This window comes from Mus pahari, chromosome 23 (assembly GCF_900095145.1).
Source record: "Mus pahari chromosome 23, PAHARI_EIJ_v1.1, whole genome shotgun sequence".
NCBI classification, from domain to species: Eukaryota; Metazoa; Chordata; class Mammalia; order Rodentia; family Muridae; genus Mus; species Mus pahari.
The window spans coordinates 7,077,968-7,097,917 of NC_034612.1; the positions used below are offsets into that span (position 1 = coordinate 7,077,968).

The 19,950-nt window shown below is 52.7% G+C and overlaps 1 protein-coding gene across 3 annotated transcripts in view; it reads left to right on the forward strand.

Annotated features, from left to right (window-relative positions):
- The window catches only part of Taok3 (TAO kinase 3), a 147,030-nt gene extending 127,219 nt beyond the window's left edge, over positions 1 to 19,811 (forward strand). For all 3 annotated transcript variants that reach the window (XM_029533599.1, XM_029533600.1, XM_021187253.2), the window contains 5 exons: positions 1,529 to 1,732; positions 9,293 to 9,532; positions 11,436 to 11,648; positions 17,645 to 17,827; positions 19,627 to 19,811. In XM_029533599.1, the coding sequence (XP_029389459.1) occupies positions 1,529 to 1,732; positions 9,293 to 9,532; positions 11,436 to 11,648; positions 17,645 to 17,827; positions 19,627 to 19,788 (1,002 nt within the window). In that variant the 3' untranslated portion in view covers positions 19,789 to 19,811. The remainder of the gene's footprint in view (positions 1 to 1,528; positions 1,733 to 9,292; positions 9,533 to 11,435; positions 11,649 to 17,644; positions 17,828 to 19,626) is intronic.
- Positions 19,812 to 19,950: the final 139 nt, after the last annotated feature.

A 19,950-nucleotide genomic window follows, 5' to 3' on the forward strand; every position in this document is an offset into this window, starting at 1 on the left:
AGAAAAGCAAGGCCCAGAGCCAACCTGAGTTGGTCTCAGCCACTTACCAAGTAGAAAGTGTTCAACATGTATGTCCAGAAACCTTTAGAATTTCACCCGTGGGCCAATCACAGGGGAATGCAAAGGACATGAATAATCCAGGCTTGGTTTTGGAGTGGCTCCTTATGGTCATATCTGAACCTAGACACACAGATTCAAGGCTGAACCTGGGGTGACGTCATGGCATAAAGAGATACATCCCCCAACCTGAGTTACAAGCTCCTACTGGTGAGAGGCAAAACTCATCTAAACAGTGGTGGCTTGTGACAAACGTTAAGACAAGCGGGTGGGCGCAGGTGTGTGAGTGTCAGCCAAGCAGGAGCTGAGCTAGTCAGTATGAGGCAGTGTCCTCCTGCCCTCCACACAGCAAGCATCCCAGCTGTTCCAGTTCCCCTCCCTCCTCACACTGCCCACGAGCTCTGGGAAGCCAGGGTGGAGAGTTCCTTGCGTGTGATTCCCTCACCCTTCCATCCCAAATGAAGCACGGTTCGATTCCCTTCCTCCCAGAATTCAAGTTGGCCATGTCTGCAGAGCCTCTTTCCAAGTTTGAAACCATCCACGTCTCCACGTCAGCCCCATTCCTCCCTGGTGTCAGCCACTGTGCTCCCTTATCTTGGCCTTCCCAGGTGACTCCCGGCTGCCATCGCAGACAGGCTCCTGCCTCTGTTCTGCTCTGTGCACTGTGGCCAGCGTCCGGTTTCTCATTAGGACACTCCCACACACGCCGAATATCCATTCCCAGCCTGAGGGTCATCGGCAGTCTGGGGATGTAGCTCCTGGGTAGAGTGCTTGCTCAGCGTGTCTGAGTTCAGTCAAGTCCCTGGGTTCGGTTCCCAGAAGAAAGTAAACACCCTCCTTCACCCAGCCCAGGTCAGCAAGGCTTCCGTGTCCGTCAGCCCAGCCATCCCCGTGGCCTGTCACCTCTCACAGGCTGTCACCTCTTGACCACATTATTTCTACCCCATGCTACCCACAGACTGCTCTCTCTATCCAGAGTATCCGAGCATCTTTCCTCTCCTCTTCCCCCAGTTAACCCCCACTGATCCTTTCAAATATGAACACACTGAGGTCAAATGCTTCCCAACACTCTCTGAGAACTCCGGTCCTTCCCTTGAATTTGGGGTTGGCCGTCATCTCAATTCTCATTCATAGATCTTAAGTAGGTTTTTGATTTCTGGATTGCCCAGCCCTTGAGTGTCAAGGCGCCACCATCTCTTGCTTACCCGCCACCGACTAGTCCCATGGTCAGGGCTTAGAGTTATTGGTTAATGACTGAATAAATGATTTCTGGAGGTGAGAAGCCAGAGTGAGGCAAACTCAAGCATCCCGCTCTCTTAACACTCAGATCATGGGGAGCAAATGAATGGGGGCGGGGCTGTGTGCCAAAAGCCCTCCTGTGCCTCTCTGCACTCGCGGGTGACGGACCTGGCCTGTTCCGCTGCATTGAGCAGTGTGATGGACCTGGATGTGTCTGTGTCGTCGTTTCCAGGAGATGAACGAGGACCATAGCACACCCAAGAAGGAGAAGCAGGAGCGGATATCGAAGCATAAAGAAAACCTGCAGCACACGCAGGCTGAGGAGGAAGCCCACCTGCTCACTCAGCAGAGGCTGTACTATGACAGAAACTGCCGCTTCTTCAAACGGAAAATAATGATCAAGCGCCACGAGGTGGAACAGCAGAACATTCGGGAGGTATGTGTCACACGGGGCAGGCGGGACGGGGGCGGGACCGGGCCTGCCGCCTCAGTCCCTGTGTCCTTAGCCACTAGCACAGCGCCAGGGTCACGTCAGAGAAGGACGTGGTCCAATAAGAGAGCCATCCGCAGCATAGGGATCGGCTCAGATGGATGAAGAGCTGTGTCGTAATGGAGGTGCAGGTATATCCCGCCATGAAGGGCAGATCAGGAGCTAGAACAGGGGGAACTTCCGCTTCCGTCCCGCCTGCTTGTTTTGTGACTCTAGGGGAAACCCATAAGTGGCAGCGTGTTGTTCCCGCATCATTGCGGTTGCTCTGGCATCAGATGCCTGCAGTTTACAGTGAGGCCTTCAGACTGGACCCTGGAGGCAGTGCGAGCCATCTAAGACTTCTAGGCAGGGAGTGACCTAGCAAATGCTAGCTCTGCTAAAGCATCAGTGTGAGACCAGGCTGCCCCAAAGAGAGGCAAAAACGAGGGAGGGAAGCAGGCAGTCTCCCTCAGTGGATTCGGGCCCAGAGGAGTCCTTAGCGCTGAAAGCGGAAGTTACATCACCGGGGCATTCCTAAAGTCAGCTACTGCTAAGTCTTACCAGTTTCCCAGGGATTTCAAACAGAGGAGGCCATAGTAATTGCTGCTCACGAGACTGAGGCAGGACCACGAGCTCGAGGCTAGCCTGAGCTACACAGCGAGGCCACGTCTCAAAAATAACGATGCCGGAGCTAGGGAGCTAGGGAGACAGCTCAGTCAGTGGGATGCATGCCACACAGGTGTGAGGACCTGAGTTCAGATCCCAGAACTGAAGTAAAACTCCAAGGGCACCGGTGTGGTCTGTTGTCCCTGCACTGGGGAGGTGGAGACAGGAGGATGCCTGGGACTTGCTGCCCATCCAGTCTAGGTGAGTCAGGGAGCTCTAGGCTCTGAGAGAGACCCTGTCTGAAAACATAAAGTGGAAGAAGATTGAGGAAGTTGACATGTAATGGCAACCTCTGGCTTCTGCACACGTGAGCACATACACAAACACACACATACACAAACACACACATACACAAACACACAATCATCATCACCATCATCATCACCAATTGTTACAGTAATAACTGCTAATTTTCCAATTTGGGAATGATTAGGGCATGAAGGCGCTCACAGAGATGGAGGATGCAGAAGGCGTGTCAGTCTGTCAGGAAGGCATTAATAATCTGAGAAGACATGCCACTGAGCCATTGGTAAAAATACTGATGGCTCACAAACGCGGTGTTTACATGAAAGAGGGAAGCTCCCACCTCAGCACCACTAACAGAAGAGCAATTGGGACAAGCGTCTCAGAACACCTCTTTTGTTTTGTTTTCTGAGACAAGTTCTCCTCGTGTGGGTCAGCTAACCTGAACTGGCAGTCTCCTGCCTCAGCGTCCTGTGTGCTGGGATCCCAGGTTGGCTCTTGGTAGAGTTCAAATTAGAGGAAAGAGCAAAGCAAACTAAACTTCGCCGCTGACCACCAAACCATTCCAGACCAGCCAGGCTCTGCACTTGTGTTTAAGATCTGGGAAGGAAAACTGGTAGCTGGTAGACAACTCTGCTCAGGGCAGTGACTCAACAATCAGTAGACAGAGAGGGAGGGAAGGAGAGAGAAAGGAGCCTGGCTTGGAGTGGCACAGGGTTGATTAGAAAAGTGGGTCCTTAGTGAGGTCCAAACTTACCCCAAGGGGATGAAAATGGGTCCTAGGAAGGGAAGAGGTATCCGGATCCTGTGAGAGCCTGGGGCCCTCTACTGGGCCTCAGACGGCAAACAGACAGACAGACAGTGGAACTGTTGTGTTGATGTGTCTGGGACATGAGGAGGTAGAGGAGAGAAAAGCTAGTAAGGTTCGTTCTGGAAGGGAGAGCAGCAGATGTGTGAGGGCAGGGATATATAGAGAGAAGCAACGAGACCAAGCATGGGGAACCGGTGTGGACACATGGTATGAGCTTCCAAAGGACAGCTGGGCCCCAGCCATGACTCCAAACAGGATACAAGGGACCTGGACTGTCCGTTAAGTACCAGTTGCCAACCATGCACAGGACCCTGGGTTCCACCTCTGGCACCACATGCACGGGGTACGATGGTTCACACCTGCAGTCCCAGCACTCTTTTGAGCGGCCTGGGGCCAGCCTGAGCTGCAGGAAACCCTGACCTAAGAAGTAAAAGCAACAAGAACGAGAACAGGTCTTGGCGGCGAATGAGAGGAGAGAGGAGCAGCGAATCAAAATCACGTTCTGGTTTGAGACCCGGAGACATTTAGGTCTAGCTAGAAACAGAAGCTCCGGGAGAAGTTTTGGTAAGACATTAACTAAGCACTGACTATTCTGGATCTGTCAGAAAGCAGAAACAAAATATGGGGAGAAGACGCCATGAATACAGCACATGCAAGCACGTGATGACCCTGGTCAGGTCCCCAGCCCACACAGAGCTGGACCGAGTGAACACGTGCCTAAATCCCAATGTTCCTATGATGAACCCTGACCTCCACATACTTGTGTGTCATGACATGCTCACTCATTCATACACACACACACACACACACACACACACACACACACACACGCCGTGTACATCTATTCATTTTAAATAAAATTAAGAAGGCCCAGAGCTGCCGGGCGTGGTGGTGCATGCCTTTAATCCCAGCACTTGGGAGGCAGAGGCAGGTGCATTTCTGAGTTCGAGGGCAGCCTGGTCTACAAAGTGAGTTCCAGGACAGCCAGGGCTACACAGAGAAACCCTGTCTCGAAAAGCCAAAAAAAAAAAAAAAAAAAGAAGAAGGCCCAGAGCTGGTTAGAAATAAGTTATTTTTTCCATCTGATAACTACTGTTATTCCAATAGCATATATTTATGGAAATTTTGTAGCCAAGGGGTCAGTAACAGTCAATATAAGTTATAGATAGTCACTACTATACAAAATGATTTAAAACAAACAAACAAAACCTATATTCATCAAGAGATGGCTCAGCAGTTAAGCTCATTTACTGCTCTTGCAACGAACCCAGGTCTAGTTCCCAGCACCCAACTAAGCGAGCACCCATAACATAATAAAAATCTAAAGTCAGGCAGGCAGATGGACAGACAGACAGATTCTACCAAGTCATCCTCCTAGGCGCCCGTAGTCCCGTCAGTTCCTTGAGCTGACGGGAATCCTTTTTAGCTCGAGAAGCAGGTGTAAAAAAAAAAAAAAAAAACCGCCAGGGCCTGGCTGAGCCCTCTCTACCCCACCCAAGCACCAGAACTAAGAAATCCATGAATACACAGCCCAACGGCAGAACCTCGGTGAAGTTTGAATTCCAGGCCAGATATGGGTGGTACACACCTGTAACCCCAGCAATCGGAAGGCTGAGGCAGGAGAATCATGAGTTGGAAGGCCAGGCTGGGCCAACTACTTATCAAGACCCTAGCTTAGTGGAGGAGCCCCTGCCTGGCAGAAAAGCCGCTGGTGGCCTCCCATGTCTCTCCCTCCCTCTCCCTTTCCCCTCTCCCTTCTCCTCCGCAGCCTCATTCCCCTCCCTCTCTCCCTCCTCCAGTGCCTGTGGAGCTCTGGTGCGTTGGGAGGCAGGGTCACCAGGGCCATCAACCCTGGGTCGGCTCATTTTGGTGGATTTTATACAAGCCACAGACAGACATTCATGGCTCTCACCTATAATGCATCATCAGTGTCTAGAACATTCTAAAACAGACCGGAAAAATAGAATACAGGAACATACACTTCAGCTTCCACTCGACTTCACAGAAATTGTGTGTGAGCTGAGACCTTCAATTCCCCGGTGCCTCACAGTTACATGTCAAAGGCTGTTCAGGGGGCCCTTGGAGTGGTGGATCTCTGTGAGTTCAAGGCCAGCCTGATTTACATAGAGAGCTCCAGGACAGCCATACTGTCTCGTAAATAGTAAATAAATAAATCAAATAAATAAATAACAAATGCTTTCTGTGAGGTTGGCACTTTACAGGGGTGCAGTTGTAGGATATGATAGTTCTTTTCACTGAGACGTGGGTATGGTCGGGCAGACCTGAAGTCCCCACTAATCCAGAAGGCTAAGGCTGAAGCAGACAGCTCCCTTGGGCGCAGGAGCTAGAAGCCAACCAACCAGGGCAGCCAGCACAACTCCCACCTAAAGTAAAAGAAAACTGAAAGAGCTTGGCATGCCGTCGTGCGGGCATGGCACTAGACTTTGGCATGCCGTCGTGCGGGCATGGCACCGGACTTTGGCATGCCGTTGTGCGGGCATGGCACCGGACGTGGGATAAGACGGCTACGAGAGGGTTCCCTGCGGCCTGAGCTGTGGGGGCAGCTGGCCATCTTTGACCTCAGCAGCTCAGACACAGGCATCATGATACAGGGGGCAGCCTAGAACTTGCAACCCTAGCCTGTATAAGGAGCTTGCCAAAGCCAGGAGCAACCACAAGAACCAATCTGCTTCTCACCAGAGCAGTGCTCAGGTTACCAGCAGTCGTTAGTACTGGTGAGCGGCCACTGGGAAGCTCAGTGTAAGGAACTCAAAGCCCAGAGCACCACAGTGCAGGTGTCCCTCAGCAACTAGACCCACTCCTTCCAAGGAAAGAAGCCCATGAAAGTGCTTGCTTGCTATCTTTGATTTTTTTAGCCCCTGAGCTTGAATCAGGCTCCTGGAGTTAGTGGAGTTAGTATAGAGCTGTAAAGTCCAGCTCTGGGGCTCATGGCACGGTGACCATGGAAGGGGACTGTCACAGACCTCTGCTATGCACACTCTTAAGTTCTTTGTGTGATCACCTGCTCTCTGGGAAGGGCCACTTCCCTGTGGTGCCACCCAGGGGCCACTCACTGAGCTGTGAAAGAAGATAGCTGGGGCTGGAGACATGGCTCAGTGTTTACGAGCATGGGTTGCTCTTCCAAAGGACCTGGGTTCAAATCCCAGCGCCCACACGGTGGCTCACAGCCATCTTTGACCCCAGTTCCAGGAAATCTGATGGCCTCTTCTGGCCTCTCTCAGAACTAATGTGGTGCATTTGCATACAATGCAGGCTTCCAGGAACTGAAACAGTTAAAACTGTTTACACTGTGGCTTTCCAGCTCCATCCCTTGTGCCTATGCCAGTACCCCCCCCACACACACACACATATACACACACAGCCAATGATGTTTACTGAGTGAATAAAAGAACCCTCCATGATGGTGCCAGGAGCTACGGGTGGAGGGCCAGTGTGCATAAGATGCTCACGACCACCTATTATGTTTATGTAGTGCTTTTAACCACTGAGCCACATCTCCAGCCCCAACTAAATCTTCTCTCACACAACTCATAACCACCTATTACGACATTCCTATGAATGAGAACGCTTCATGTCTTCTCCTGCCCTCACAGATGCCGAGAGAGAGAGAGAGAGAGAGAGAGAGAGAGAGAGAGAGAGAGAGAGAGAGAGAGAGAGAGAGAGAGAGAGAGAGAGAGAGAGAGAGAGAGAGAGAGAGAGAGACTGACTCCCGGGTGCTTTCCTGCTAAGCCCAGCTCCAGGCTCTCCCCTTCCCTGACCTTCTTGGTCAGTAACAACCTTTCCCAAAGCTCCGTGGCACACACCCTCTCTGGAGCAACCTCCTCCCAGCCCCGCTTCTTCTCTTTTCGATTTGCACAGAGCCGGTTTCCCTGTGGTGGGGAAGCCTGTCCTGCCAGCATGTTAGCTGGGATGTATTGGGGCTGCGGTAGTCCAGACCAGGCATTTCTACAGCAGCAGGGCCAACAAGACTCAATGCAGCTGACACGGCTGTCTGTGCCTTTAATCCCAGCACTCAGGGCAGAAGCAGACAGATCTCTGTGAGTTTGAGGCCAGCCTGGTCTACGATGCCAGTTCCAGGCCAGCCTAGGCTACCTACTGAGACTCTGTCTCGGGAAGAAAAAAAAATCAATAGTACTTAGTACAGCTGGACATAGAGATGGGCTGAAAGGCAGTGAAGACTTGGGTACAAAATATTCGCTACATCCTCTCCCCTCCTCTCCCTTTCCCTTTCTCTCTCCCTGTATTCTTCTCTTCTCTTCTCTTCTTTCTTCTCTTCTCTTTTCTCTCTCCTTCCCTTCCCCCTCTCCCCTTCCCCCCTTTCTCTCCCTTCCTCTCTCCATCTACTCCTCTCTCCCTTCTCTCTCTCCCCTCCCTCTTCTCCCCTTCTCCCCTTTCTCTCCCTCTCCCTTTCTCTCTTCTCTCCCTCTCCCCTCTCTTCACTCTTTCCCTTCCCCCTCTCTTCTCTCCCTTCTTTCTCTTTCTTCTTTCTTTCTCTCTCTCCCCCTTTCCCTCTTCTTTCCTTCCCCCTCTCCCCTTCCCCCCACCTCCTCTCTCCCTCTTAAATCTAGCGTTATCTAAACCTCCTCCCTCAGAGCAGCAGATGACCACCCCATCATTCCTGTGTGAGCTGTCACTCCAGCCACCACAGAGACAACTGGCCCTGGGTCTCAGCTCTGAATTCCCAGGAGAGAAAATCGATGTCCACTTTGAGTCCAGTCAGCTTCGAGACCAGCACCTGCTTCGACAAGCGGCTACCTTATGTCACCATTAGAGTGTCCCCATGTCCAAGGCAGCAGCCACAGCTCAGCCAACATCGGCATGAATCCGGGGCTCATAGCTTGGGTCTTAGTGCCTAGTGCATTCAGGGACAGTCCTCAGGGGCTGGGAGTATAGTTCAGTGGTCCATTGATCCCCAGTTAGAGGAGATGAAAGTAGCCTCCTGTCAGCGTGTAAAAATGTCTTATGTAACTTTCATTTTCCTGCTTTCCATATTCTCCAAGAAAGGTGGGGGGAGGGGGCACGGCACCAGCCGGGCCTGATCAGAACTGACAAGAGGTCTGTGGATGTAGCTGAATGGTAGAGCACTTGCCTGGCATGTGGCTAGGCCCTGGGTTCAATCCCCAGTGCCACAGGGAGGGAGAGAGAGGGGGGGAAAGAGAGAGGAAGAGAAAGAATGAAGGAAGGAAAGAAGCACCAAGTGGTTAGATCTAGGAACTAAAGGGGAGTGGTGTTCTCTAGTCTCTCCCAGCAGCACACCCTAAGCTCTGCCTTTTAAAAATAGATAATTGGCCTACTTCTATTATGTATGAAAACAGGGTATTTCCCCCAGAACGCTGAAGCAATGCAGGCATTCTAGGTCTTTAGCGCTCGACACTGGTCACATGACAGAGTCACCTGGAGATGAATTTAAGATTGAAATTAGGCATCCCCTACGATTTATCAGAATTTGAGGGTGTGTGCCCTTACCTGACTTTAATGGCTGGCCGGCATGGGCGTCCCTAGCTTCACCACACCAAAGCCTAGCACATTATTGAAGACCCACAGCCCCTCTACAAGGCAGGGAAACCCAGGTGGGATCAATCCCATCTCCCCGATAGCACAGTTGTGAGTGATAACCTCATCCCAGGCGGAAGAGCTCCAGGGACTTCCCCTCTAATCTCATGGAGTCATGCTGCAAACACCTCGGATGTAGTTCAAAGCCACCCTCCCCGTGCTTGCGCGCCGTGCGTCCCTCCCATTGCCCTCCGCTCATCTCTCTCCCATTCATCATGTGCTCCTGGATGCAGGAACTAAATAAGAAGAGGACCCAGAAGGAAATGGAGCACGCCATGCTGATCCGGCATGATGAATCCACCCGAGAGCTGGAGTACAGGCAGCTGCACACCCTGCAGAAGCTCCGCATGGATCTGATCCGGCTGCAGCACCAGACGGAGCTGGAGAACCAGCTGGAGTACAATAAGAGGCGGGAGCGGGAGCTGCACCGGAAGCACGTCATGGAGCTTCGGCAACAGCCGAAAAACTTAAAGGTGAGAGCCCCGGGCTCACCCAGCGCCCTGCACGCAATGCGCGCCCTCACTCGGGCCCCGCCCCCACTCCGGCCCCGCCCCACAGTAGCAGACTCTCCTGTGGAGTCTAGGGCTCCGGCTGCTTGGAACCCCCGCTATGCTGCAGAGTTTTCAGCCCTCCCTGTATGTTGCTCGCCTGAGCCACGGGTCACCCACCCTCTTTAAAGGCAGTGAGGTGGGGACGGACAGATGGCTCAGCTTCCAGAGAAACTGGGTTTGATTCCCAGCACCCACACCGCAGCTCACAACCATCTGTAACTCCAGTTCCAGGCAATCTGGTGCCCTCTTCTGGCCTCCAAGGGCACCGGGCACACATGTAAGACAAACATGCAGGCAAAACACCCGTGTATATAAAATAAAAACTGAAAAAAAAAAAAATACTAAGCAAGGAGAGCTCGGGAAACGCTTGAACAACTCGTTTACCGTCAGAAAACACAGATATTCACATTACAGCTCATAACAGTAGCAAAATTACAGTCGTGAAGTAGAAATGAAAATAATTTTGTTGTTGGGGGCTCACCACAACATGAGGAACTTTGTTAAAGGGTCATAGCATTAGGAAGGTTGAGAACCACTGCTCTAGAAACTAAGTTTAAAAAAAAAAAAAAAAAAAAGGCTGGGCGGTGGTGGCACACACCTTTAGTCCCAGCACTTGGGAGGCAGAGGCAGGTGGATTTCTGAATTCGAGGCCAGCCTGGTCTACAGAGTGAGTTCCAGGACAGCCAGGGCTACACAGAGAAACCCTGTGTCACTAAGTAAATACATGAATGAATGAATAAATAAATAATAAATAAAAAAGCTGGTGTCTCTACCATGCCCACCTCTGCCCTCTGCATGCACATACATGCTGTTCCCTGAGAAAGTAGGCAAAGAGCTGTCCATGGTCCTAGCCCCAGTGAGTGTGAGAACTGTAATGGGAACAGCCATCTTCAAGGATACTGCCTCAGCTACAGCGCCACCTTCAGAGTTAGTAGGATCCCGTGTGGCTCACTTGTGACATCTGCCATGGGCCTGGCTCTCCAGACTACTCTGAGAGATAAATGGGGGGACCCTTTGGCCCTTGCAGCCCCCGGGGTAATCCTTGCATCTCGCTGGGTGACAAGTTCTGTGTCCTCAGCCACTAGAGGGTGTCAGGAAGACAGACCAGTGCCGGTGCGGGTACACATGCAGGCCGCCCTCAGTCACACCGCACGTGTTCCTTCAAGGCAAACCCTGGGTGCATACGTGACCCCCACTGCCAGAAGCCCTGAGTGTTCACCAAGTGACAGGGGACAGCTGAGTGACCTGTGCCCTCCATCTACCCCTCCTCCTACTTGCCAGAGTGCAACTGTGATGTCACCTTCAGGGGAGGCAAAGATCCACAGCCACTCCCTCTTTCAGTGCCCATGGGAAGGGGTCAGGCGCAAGGCGCCGCTCCATGCCCTTCTCTGTAGATGTCTCAGGGAGACGCGGAGCCAGGGCAGTGGGACGGGGTTACCTCGTACATGGCTGCGTGCACCTGCGCCAGAGAAAGGGAAGGAGCAGCAATCAGTAGGAACCACTAAAGCCCGGAGGGAGGCAGGGAATAGTTGCCGACCTTTGAACACGCTGTGCGGTGTTCCATAGTCTGCTTACAAGTCGTCCCTACCCGTGAGAATCCAGTTTTTCCTAATGCAGTTCGCCGATTTGAAATCCCTCTATCCATTTCACTGAAAGACAGAGACCCGGTAGAGCTACCCGCAGCCTGGGTCATTGCTGTCCCCTGTGGATTGACGAGTCCTGTGCTTGAGTGTGTCGTACGACCCAGGGTCCCCGTGCATACTGACTCAGTTCTCTCTTTCTCTTTGCCCCACCCCCCTCTTTTTTTTTTTTTTTAATCTGCCAGGCCATGGAAATGCAAATTAAAAAACAGTTTCAGGACACTTGCAAAGTACAGACCAAACAGTACAAAGCCCTCAAAAATCACCAGTTGGAAGTCACTCCAAAGAATGAGCACAAAGCAATCCTAAAGACACTGAAGGATGAGCAGACGAGGAAGCTGGCCATTTTGGCCGAGCAGTATGAACAGAGTATAAACGAGATGATGGCCTCTCAAGCGGTAAGTGGGTAGGTTTGCTGCCGGCCATGCGAGTGAGCGAGCGAGGGGAGAGCAAGAGAACCCAAGACCCAGTCTTCATCCCCATGCACCTCTGGGATGTATTGGTTTAGGATGTATTGCTGGCTTCTCTTCCTACGCCGAGGAACAGAGAAAGGTGAAGACGCGGAGCACAGCCAAGCCCCGTGCGGATACCTACTCGCTGGAATGCATCTTTCTAACTTGGAGCTGAAGGAGCAGTGCCAGTCCAGCAGGGGAAGGGAAAGGGGGAGGGGGAACACTCGGGGAGGGGGAGACGGGATGGATACCTGGTGGACGTGTGCGTGCAGTTACTCCTCAGAGGTTATTGACCACCACCCAACCAATGTCAGGCATGGCCTTGCTGCTTCAGAGTCCATGGCCAAATGCGGGGACAGAGAGAGACAGAGAAAGATAGGCAGGCAGACAGACAGGCAGAGACAGGCAGACAGACATACTTGCTCAATAAACTCTGACGGAGCCTCCACAAGTAGCCCTGTGCTGGGCAGAGACAGTGGAGCTAGACAGGGTCTCTCATGCTGTGTCAGGGAAACTGGGAAGTCAGGTCACGGAGTGCTATAGCCAAGCACACTAAGTGCTTAGTTCTAGGGGTGCCCAGGGCCTCGGAAGGACAAGGGGAATAGAGAAGCTGGCCTGGGGACACCTGGGGACCTAAAAGGAAGCCATCAAGGTCCTGATGAGGAGAGGGTATATCTGGGGCTCAGAGTAGGAGGCTGAGCCCAGAGCCCAAGGAGGAGGTTTGGGCTGGGAGCCGATGCACACCTGAGATTCCAGCACTCAGAAGACTGAGTCCATCAGTAGACCACCTGAAGGGGGACCCCAGCACTGAAAAGGAGGGGGGCACAGAAGGAGGAGAGAAAAAGGGAGAAGGTGGAAAGAGGGAAGGGAAGAAAGAAGAAAGGGGGCTGGAAGCCCCTTGCACACCTCCTGTCTGATTCCCAGGCTAGCCCTCCTGGTTCTCCACTGTGCCCTAGGCATCCCAAGATACCAAGGATGTTGGCAGGTTAGGGAAGGGGTCTGTCAAATAACTGAATGGTATTGTCACACAGCTACAGGCCCTGGTGGCCAATGGTTTACTAAACAGAAGCATAAGTCCCGCCTGAGATTATAGTCTGCAGAAATGCAGAGACCCTAAAGGGCCTGAGAACAAATGACCAGCTAAGCAGCTGCCGAAGCCGGGGAGTAACATGTGGGGGCGAGGGGTCAGAGCCCTCACAGGAGGTGAGTCGGTATTCCATAATGAGAAGGCTCAGGTGTCTGGTGTGTAGTTGACGTGAGTCCTGGGTTCCAACACATCACAAGAGGGAGGTGGGAGGCAGGCACATGGATGCGGTGAGAGTGAGTGGGATTTGAGGGCCACTCAGTAGAGGCAGCAGATGGAACTGAGGAGTTGACAAGAGACTGGGAGAGTTGAGGAAAGAGGTGAGTTCGGACACCCGGCACAGGCATTGAGTAAGGTGGCCATGGCATCTGGGCCCTGTAGGTGTCTGAAGAGGTGCAGAGACTGAAATCTGAATGTCACTAGGGACACCAGGATTAAAGACAAGGCCCCATGTCTCTGTCTTGTTGGGGCAGCTACAACTTAAGAGTGAGTGAGATCTACCAGGGACAGGAGGTGGGTTTGAGAAGAGGGACAGGCTCTAGGAGCCGCCCACGTTTGAAGGCTAAGTGGCCGGAGATCAAAGAGGATGAGTAGCGGAAAGATCAGGAGGGGAGGGGAGAGCAAGTCACAGATGCCCAGGCAACAGTTCCCTCGTGAGGGTTCAGATGTGCAGGAACCACAAGAGCGGCAAACCCCGGTGACCTCCTCACTGTGGGCAGAGGCTTTAGCCAGTGCGGTACATCGCTGGGGCTAGATATCCTTATACTTCAAAGGGCTGGGGTGGCAGCCCTGTGCACTTGCCTGGTGTGCATGAGGCCCTGGGTTTGACCCTCCACGCTGCATAAACTGGCATGGTGGCACCCGCCTGGGAGGTGGAGCGTGAGGACCAGAAGTTCAAGGTCATCCTCAGCCACATAATAAGTTCAAGACCAGCCTGGGCTACACGAGATCCTGTCTCAAAAATAAAGAGTGCCCATAAGACAGGAAGAAACTGCACGTGGGACTCCACTTCCTGTCCTCATCGGCAGAGGCAGGCAGACAGACAGTTAGCAACTGGACAGATGTGTAGCAAGCAGAGGGGACAGTTGAAGAAGGCTTCTGCCACTAGGAAGGGGCTCAGACAAGTTCTCCAGCTGAGGATGGCTGCTGCTATACTCCTTCTTACCTTCACTCATTTATCCATTTTGCAAATGTCTGTCCGCAGTGTGCCTCAGGCATGCCAGGATGCCATGAGAAATAAGATATCCCCTCCTCTCCCCAACCTGGTCCTCATGGGATAATGGAGGACGCAGCATCGCAGGGGGCTGCTGCACGATGGAGCAAGGACAGGAGCAGCCTCACTGCCACAGCTATTTAGGCTGTGGAGCATCCAGAGCAGGAGTGGGGAAACAGTGCCCGTCTGAAGAACTGCAGGCATCGCTGCTGTCTGGAATGTGGAGAGCTAGGAGGATCTTGCCTGGGAATAAGACAGGAGGGCTACACAGGGGCCAGGCCACTGTACAGGCTTTAGCCTCGGCACAGTACACTGTCGCTAAAGCGTAGGGGACCTGGCCTGTGTTGCCCGTGCTTTGGGGACCATCCCTCCGAGACATGCAGAGAATCTTGTGAGAGAGCAGTGTGGCAGTGCTGCGCTCGCCTGGCCACAAGGGGATGGTGGCTAGGCCAGAGACACCCGCCACTCTGGGCTGAAGGGAGGCGTGGCCATGTTTGACAGACAGGCAAGAGGTCCAGGGAGCCTGCTGGGCGACAGGGCCAAGGTGGTGAGGAAGGATCCAGGTCTCTGGGCTGAGCTTAACGGCAGGTGCTGTGACAGTGACAGAGTATTAAAAAGTCCGTGGGACAGGCTAGGGAAGTGGAAGCAGGAGGGGTGAGTTTATAGTGGTCGGTCGGTCGTGTTGAGCTCCAGGATCTGGACCTTGGGAAAGAAGCAGGGTGGGGAGCATCTTGGAAGTCGAAGCTACAGGCAAGGGTTTGCGGGAAAGGAGGGGCTCGGAGGTGGCAAGGCATGCCAGGAGGCGAGGTTGTACCAGGACACCTCACCAAGATGATCAGAGACCTGAGTGTGAGGTGTGAGTGACAGGTAAACTCAAGGCGATGGGGGGCGGGGCGGGACCTGGTCACAGTCCTGTCTTGGTTTTGGTTTGTTTTGAGACACACTCTAGTAGCACAGGCTGGCCTGGAACTCACTATGTGGCCAAGAATGACTTCTGATCCTCCTGCCTCCTCACCTCCCAAGCACTGGGATGTAGGTGTCCATTACTGTGCCCTGTTCACTCGGGGCTGAGCTGGGGCCAGGGCTTCACGCATGCCCCATAAGCACTGTACCAATGCAGCCACACCCGGGCCTGGCTCCTGTGCCCTTGGCTGTAGTCAGGGCACCTGTGGCATTGCCAGGCTCTGCAGCAAGGGCCCGGTGGACATGTGATGTAAGGTGGCAGACACAGGCTAAGGAATGTGGGCCCAGAGGGGAGCAGCGCTCTCTCTCTTGGGACAGGAAGGAGGTGAGTCTGAGTGTGGCTGTCACAGCTATCCATCACTGGCCTCAGGTCATGAGTCCAGTGTGTCCCTTTAAGTACTTGCTGTAAAATCCCTCCGTTTACCCATAGAAACTGTAGGCTCACTGAAGGAAGCTACATTCACATGAGCTACTACTGCTCAAGACAAGAGTTGGCATTGAAGAGTTTTCCTATAAGTGGTCAGAGGATAAATGTAAGGAGCTGTGTGGACTACAAGGCGTCTGTCATACTAGCCAGCTCACCTCTGCAGAAGCCGTCAGAAATGATGTGTACTGGGGGGGGGGGGGGGAACAGACACATGGGCCAAATGCTGAGGGGCTATAGTGCTCCACTTTCCAGTATTTCCAGGAGGGGCACATCACTGTTGAGTAGCAGAGGCAGTATTTGAGCTTACCTTGGGAGGCGGCTGTGAGCGGAGTTACACTGCACTCTCCCCCTCACATCCTTTTCTTCTGTTTAAGCCACCGTGGGGCCCGAGGGTAATATTCACTCACATTATTACAAACCTTAGAGCACATTTGTATGTGTGACTATATAGGAGAAAAATTCCAAGGTCTGGAACTCCTGTGGCTTCTAGTGCCTGGTCAGAGAGAGAAGTTTGAGGCTAGCTGGACTCCAGAAGCAAAAGAAGCGGCAGGCCGGGATGGTCGAGGGCTTGTCTAGCATGCAGGAAGTTACCAGCAGTGCTAGAATCCCAGCATGGCGGTGCGCGCCTGTCCCCGGGAGGTAGACACAGAAGGATGGAGTCATTCAGAATCATCCTTGAGTGTGTTGTAGGCTCAGCTCCAGTGTGTCCCGCATGTGACTCTGTCTCAGAGGAAGCGGATATGCTTCGAGGGTCTGAACTGCCTGTTGGGAGGTCTGAACTCTCAATCGGCTGGCGCACAGGGCTTGTGGCAGCCAAAGCCTTAGAGGAGAGAAAGGCTGGGCTGTTGGTTGCTTCCCTGGTAAACGGCCTCTCAAGTCGTGAGAAAACCCATAGCAGTCCTCACTGGGAGCCACATCTCAAGGTCATCTGTGAGCTAATCCAGCTGCAGACTGTGTATACAGCCACCCTGCCTGTGTCCCCTGGTAGAAAATGGGAAAAGGATGCCCTGCCCTCTCTAGTGGAGCCTAACATAGAATCCCTGCGGAGGCTGGGACCCAGAAAACACACTTTCCCCCAACTCCACGCTGTATTTGCCACAGGACTAGAGATGACAGTCTACAAGGAGCTTCGACATTCTAAAGTCACTCCCGCCTCAGGACACATAGTCACTCGTTAAAGGCCCGTGTCAGCTGAAGCTGATACTGGAGAATGGCCTGGATAGGAAGGGGCAGAGAAAGGGGCAGCCACACACACACACACACACACACACACACACACACACGCACGCACACACACACGCCTAGGATAGAGGGCCTAACCCGTGCTCTGGTAATGGTCTGAACGGGAGCGTGTTTGGGTTCTGGGCCTCATGTTGCAGCAGGTGGCCCTGGCCCATGTCCACACAAGATCTGGGTGTCTTGGTACCAAATGTTAAACTCAGGTACACAGTCCAGGAAGCAACAGGAACTGGGCCAGGCTGCATCTATAACCTAGCCCGTTGCTTAAAAGCAAAATACGTCCCCTGCGGTTATCAACTGCTCTCAAAGGGGTGACATTTTGAACTCCTTGGGTTCTTGATTGGCAGCGAGGAAGATGCCATGTGTAGCCACGGCCATGGCCAGCATGAACTGTTTTGTCACGACAGCTACACCGGCCAGGTTGTCACTGTATGATTGTGGGATGCACTTCTGTTGCACTAAACTAAATGTCGAAATGTCTTATGATTTTATAGTTAAAGGTGACGAAAGATGGGCACAGTCTTGCCAAAACCAAAACAATGTAACATCTGCTGTTTATTGGACATTGTGTTACATGTGGAGGCTTAGGCCTGGGGTCCTATGTGGTCTTTCATTTCAAACTCACACCAATCTTAGTGGGAATTATTGTTTTCTTGGGGGAAAAAAGAAAAGGAAGAGAGAAAAGAAGGAAGGAAGGAAAGAAGGAAAGAGAGAGGGCGCAAGCAAGCAAAATGTCACCCTGGAGTAGCAGAGCCTACCTTTAGGCTCACCAGGTCACTGGGTGGGCAATCGTCCCAGGATCCTTGGCCCTGGCACTGAAGGAAATGTGTTCTTAGAATCCTGTGCCAATCAAGCAGACTCCACTGGCTCTAATCCCAATTGCACTGTCCGTCTTCCTTCTCTTTCTACCTAAGTCCCAGCGAGGAGACCGGTCCCAGTCACACACACACACACACCCTCAGAGTAGTGCGTGTGGACTGCCTTATACACAGCGTGTGTGTCTTCTGTACCCACAGTTACGGCTAGACGAAGCGCAAGAGGCAGAGTGCCAGGCCTTGAGACTACAGCTCCAGCAGGAGATGGAGCTGCTCAACGCCTACCAGAGCAAAATCAAGATGCAAACGGAGGCCCAGCACGAACGCGAGCTGCAGAAGCTAGAGCAGAGGGTGTCCCTGCGCAGAGCGCATCTTGAGCAGAAGGTAGGATGTTTCCTGGGACCCGCACCATAGGCCTGGGATATGGGAGGGTCACGGTTTTGAATGGAGCCCTCCTGAGTGACCATGGTCGGACCGTCAACTTACCCCTGGCTCCCAAGAGAGCCAGGCACTGTCCCTGACCCATACACCATGGCTCAGGAAAGTTATTCAAGCAACTGAGGTTCAGCTTAGGGAGCCCATCATCTTGGCCAGCTGGATGACATCACTTACAAAAGAGTGATGGGATGCTAGCATGACTGCCCATTTAGAAGCCTAAAATCGTCAAATATTTTCAGCAAAAGAAATTATCAGTAGGACTCTTTAACGAAGCAATAAAATGAGGTTCTAGAGAGGTGGCTCAGAGGTTAAGAGTACCCGCTGCTCTTGCAGAGGACCAGGGTTCAGTTCCCTGCCCCCATGACAGGCAGCTCACAGCCACCTATAACTCCAGCTCTAGGGCATTGGATGCCCTTCTCTGGCCACCACAGACACTGTATTCCTATTGGAAGCTGTCATGAGCATCTCAAAGCTGGGGCTGAGGGGACAGCCCCGTGTGTGGGGTGCTTGCTGCGCAAAGATGAGGACCTGGATACTCTCCCCAAACACCCACATTAAAAATGCTAAAAGTCGCCAGGCGCATGGTGGCGCATGCTTTTAATCCCAGCAGAGGGGGAGGCAGAGGCAGGCGGATTTCTGAGTTCGAGGCCTGCCTGGTCTACAGAGTGAGTTCCAGGACAGCCAGGGCTATACAGAGAAACCCTGTCTCGAAAAACCAAAAAAAAAAAAAAAAAAAAAATGCTAAAAGCCAGGTCTGTAGTGATGCACACTCAGGATCCCAGCACAGTGAGGCAGAGGCAGCTGGCTCCTTGGGGCTCATAGGCCAGCCTGCCTAGCCTGCTTAGCCAATGAGAGGTCCTGCTGTAACAGACAAGGACTGCAGCAGCCATGGCCTTCTCTTCCACACACACATGCACATGCATGCACATGCACACGCATGCACATGTGTGTATACACACAAAGCATCTTGGGCCGGGGAGATGGCTCAGCAGGCACATGACTTCCTGTCAGTGCATGAGGACCTCCTTTCAGATCTCTAGTCCCCACACGAAAGCTAGAGTAGAACTGGACATGATGTGGATAGCACACCCTATAGCCAGTCTAGCTGAAAGCCAAGATCCAAGTTCAATATCATCCTGTCTCAGAACACAGGGCGAATACAGACTGAGGAGGACAGCAGCATGGTCCTCAGGGCTCCATGCACTCGCATATAGGTGCATGTGCATACACACACCACACATACACACATGCACACCACACACACACGCACACACACACGCACACACACACACACAAGCACAGCATCTCACATTGGTGACCTCTCTCCGCTTGACCTGTTAGCCTCACTTTTTCTCCCAGAGCATCATAGCAGCCTGCTGTCCCTGCCAACTTCCTGAGGATGCTGGAGGTTCCAGCCCTCCACAGCAAAGTCACAGAGTCACACAGGCTTCATTGTCCTCAGGCTCCTGGGCTCCCCTTTACTCACCTCCTAGTGAGGGAGGACACTGACTTAGATCAGCCCAGGCTCATATAGCATGGCTGCCTTCACCCCAACGCCCACACCCACACCCTGCTTCCACCCCTAGCAAGTCTGAGACACAGTGGATCAAATCCAAGACACGTTATTACTGGGCTCCCCTCTCTCGGGTCGTGTGTGTGTGTGTAGGGGTGGATGGGGGGATCCGGGGATCCCTCATGGCTGTGGCCGGGCGTTGGCACTGAGAGCCGCTTGTATGCTTGTGCAGATTGAAGAGGAGCTGGCTGCCCTGCAGAAGGAACGCAGTGAGAGGATCAAGACTCTCCTGGAGAGACAAGAGCGAGAGACCGAGACTTTTGACATGGAGAGCCTCAGAATGGGCTTTGGGAATTTGGTGACATTAGATTTTCCTAAGGAGGACTATAGATGAGATTAAATTTTTTTGCCATTTACAAAAAAAAAAAATGAAAAAAAAGAAAACAAAAAAATTCAGACCCTGCGAAACTACATTCCCCATCTTAACGGGCGCTGCTCTCTCTTCTCTCTCTCTCTCTCTCTCTCTCTCTCTCTCTCTCTCTCTCTCTCTCTCTCT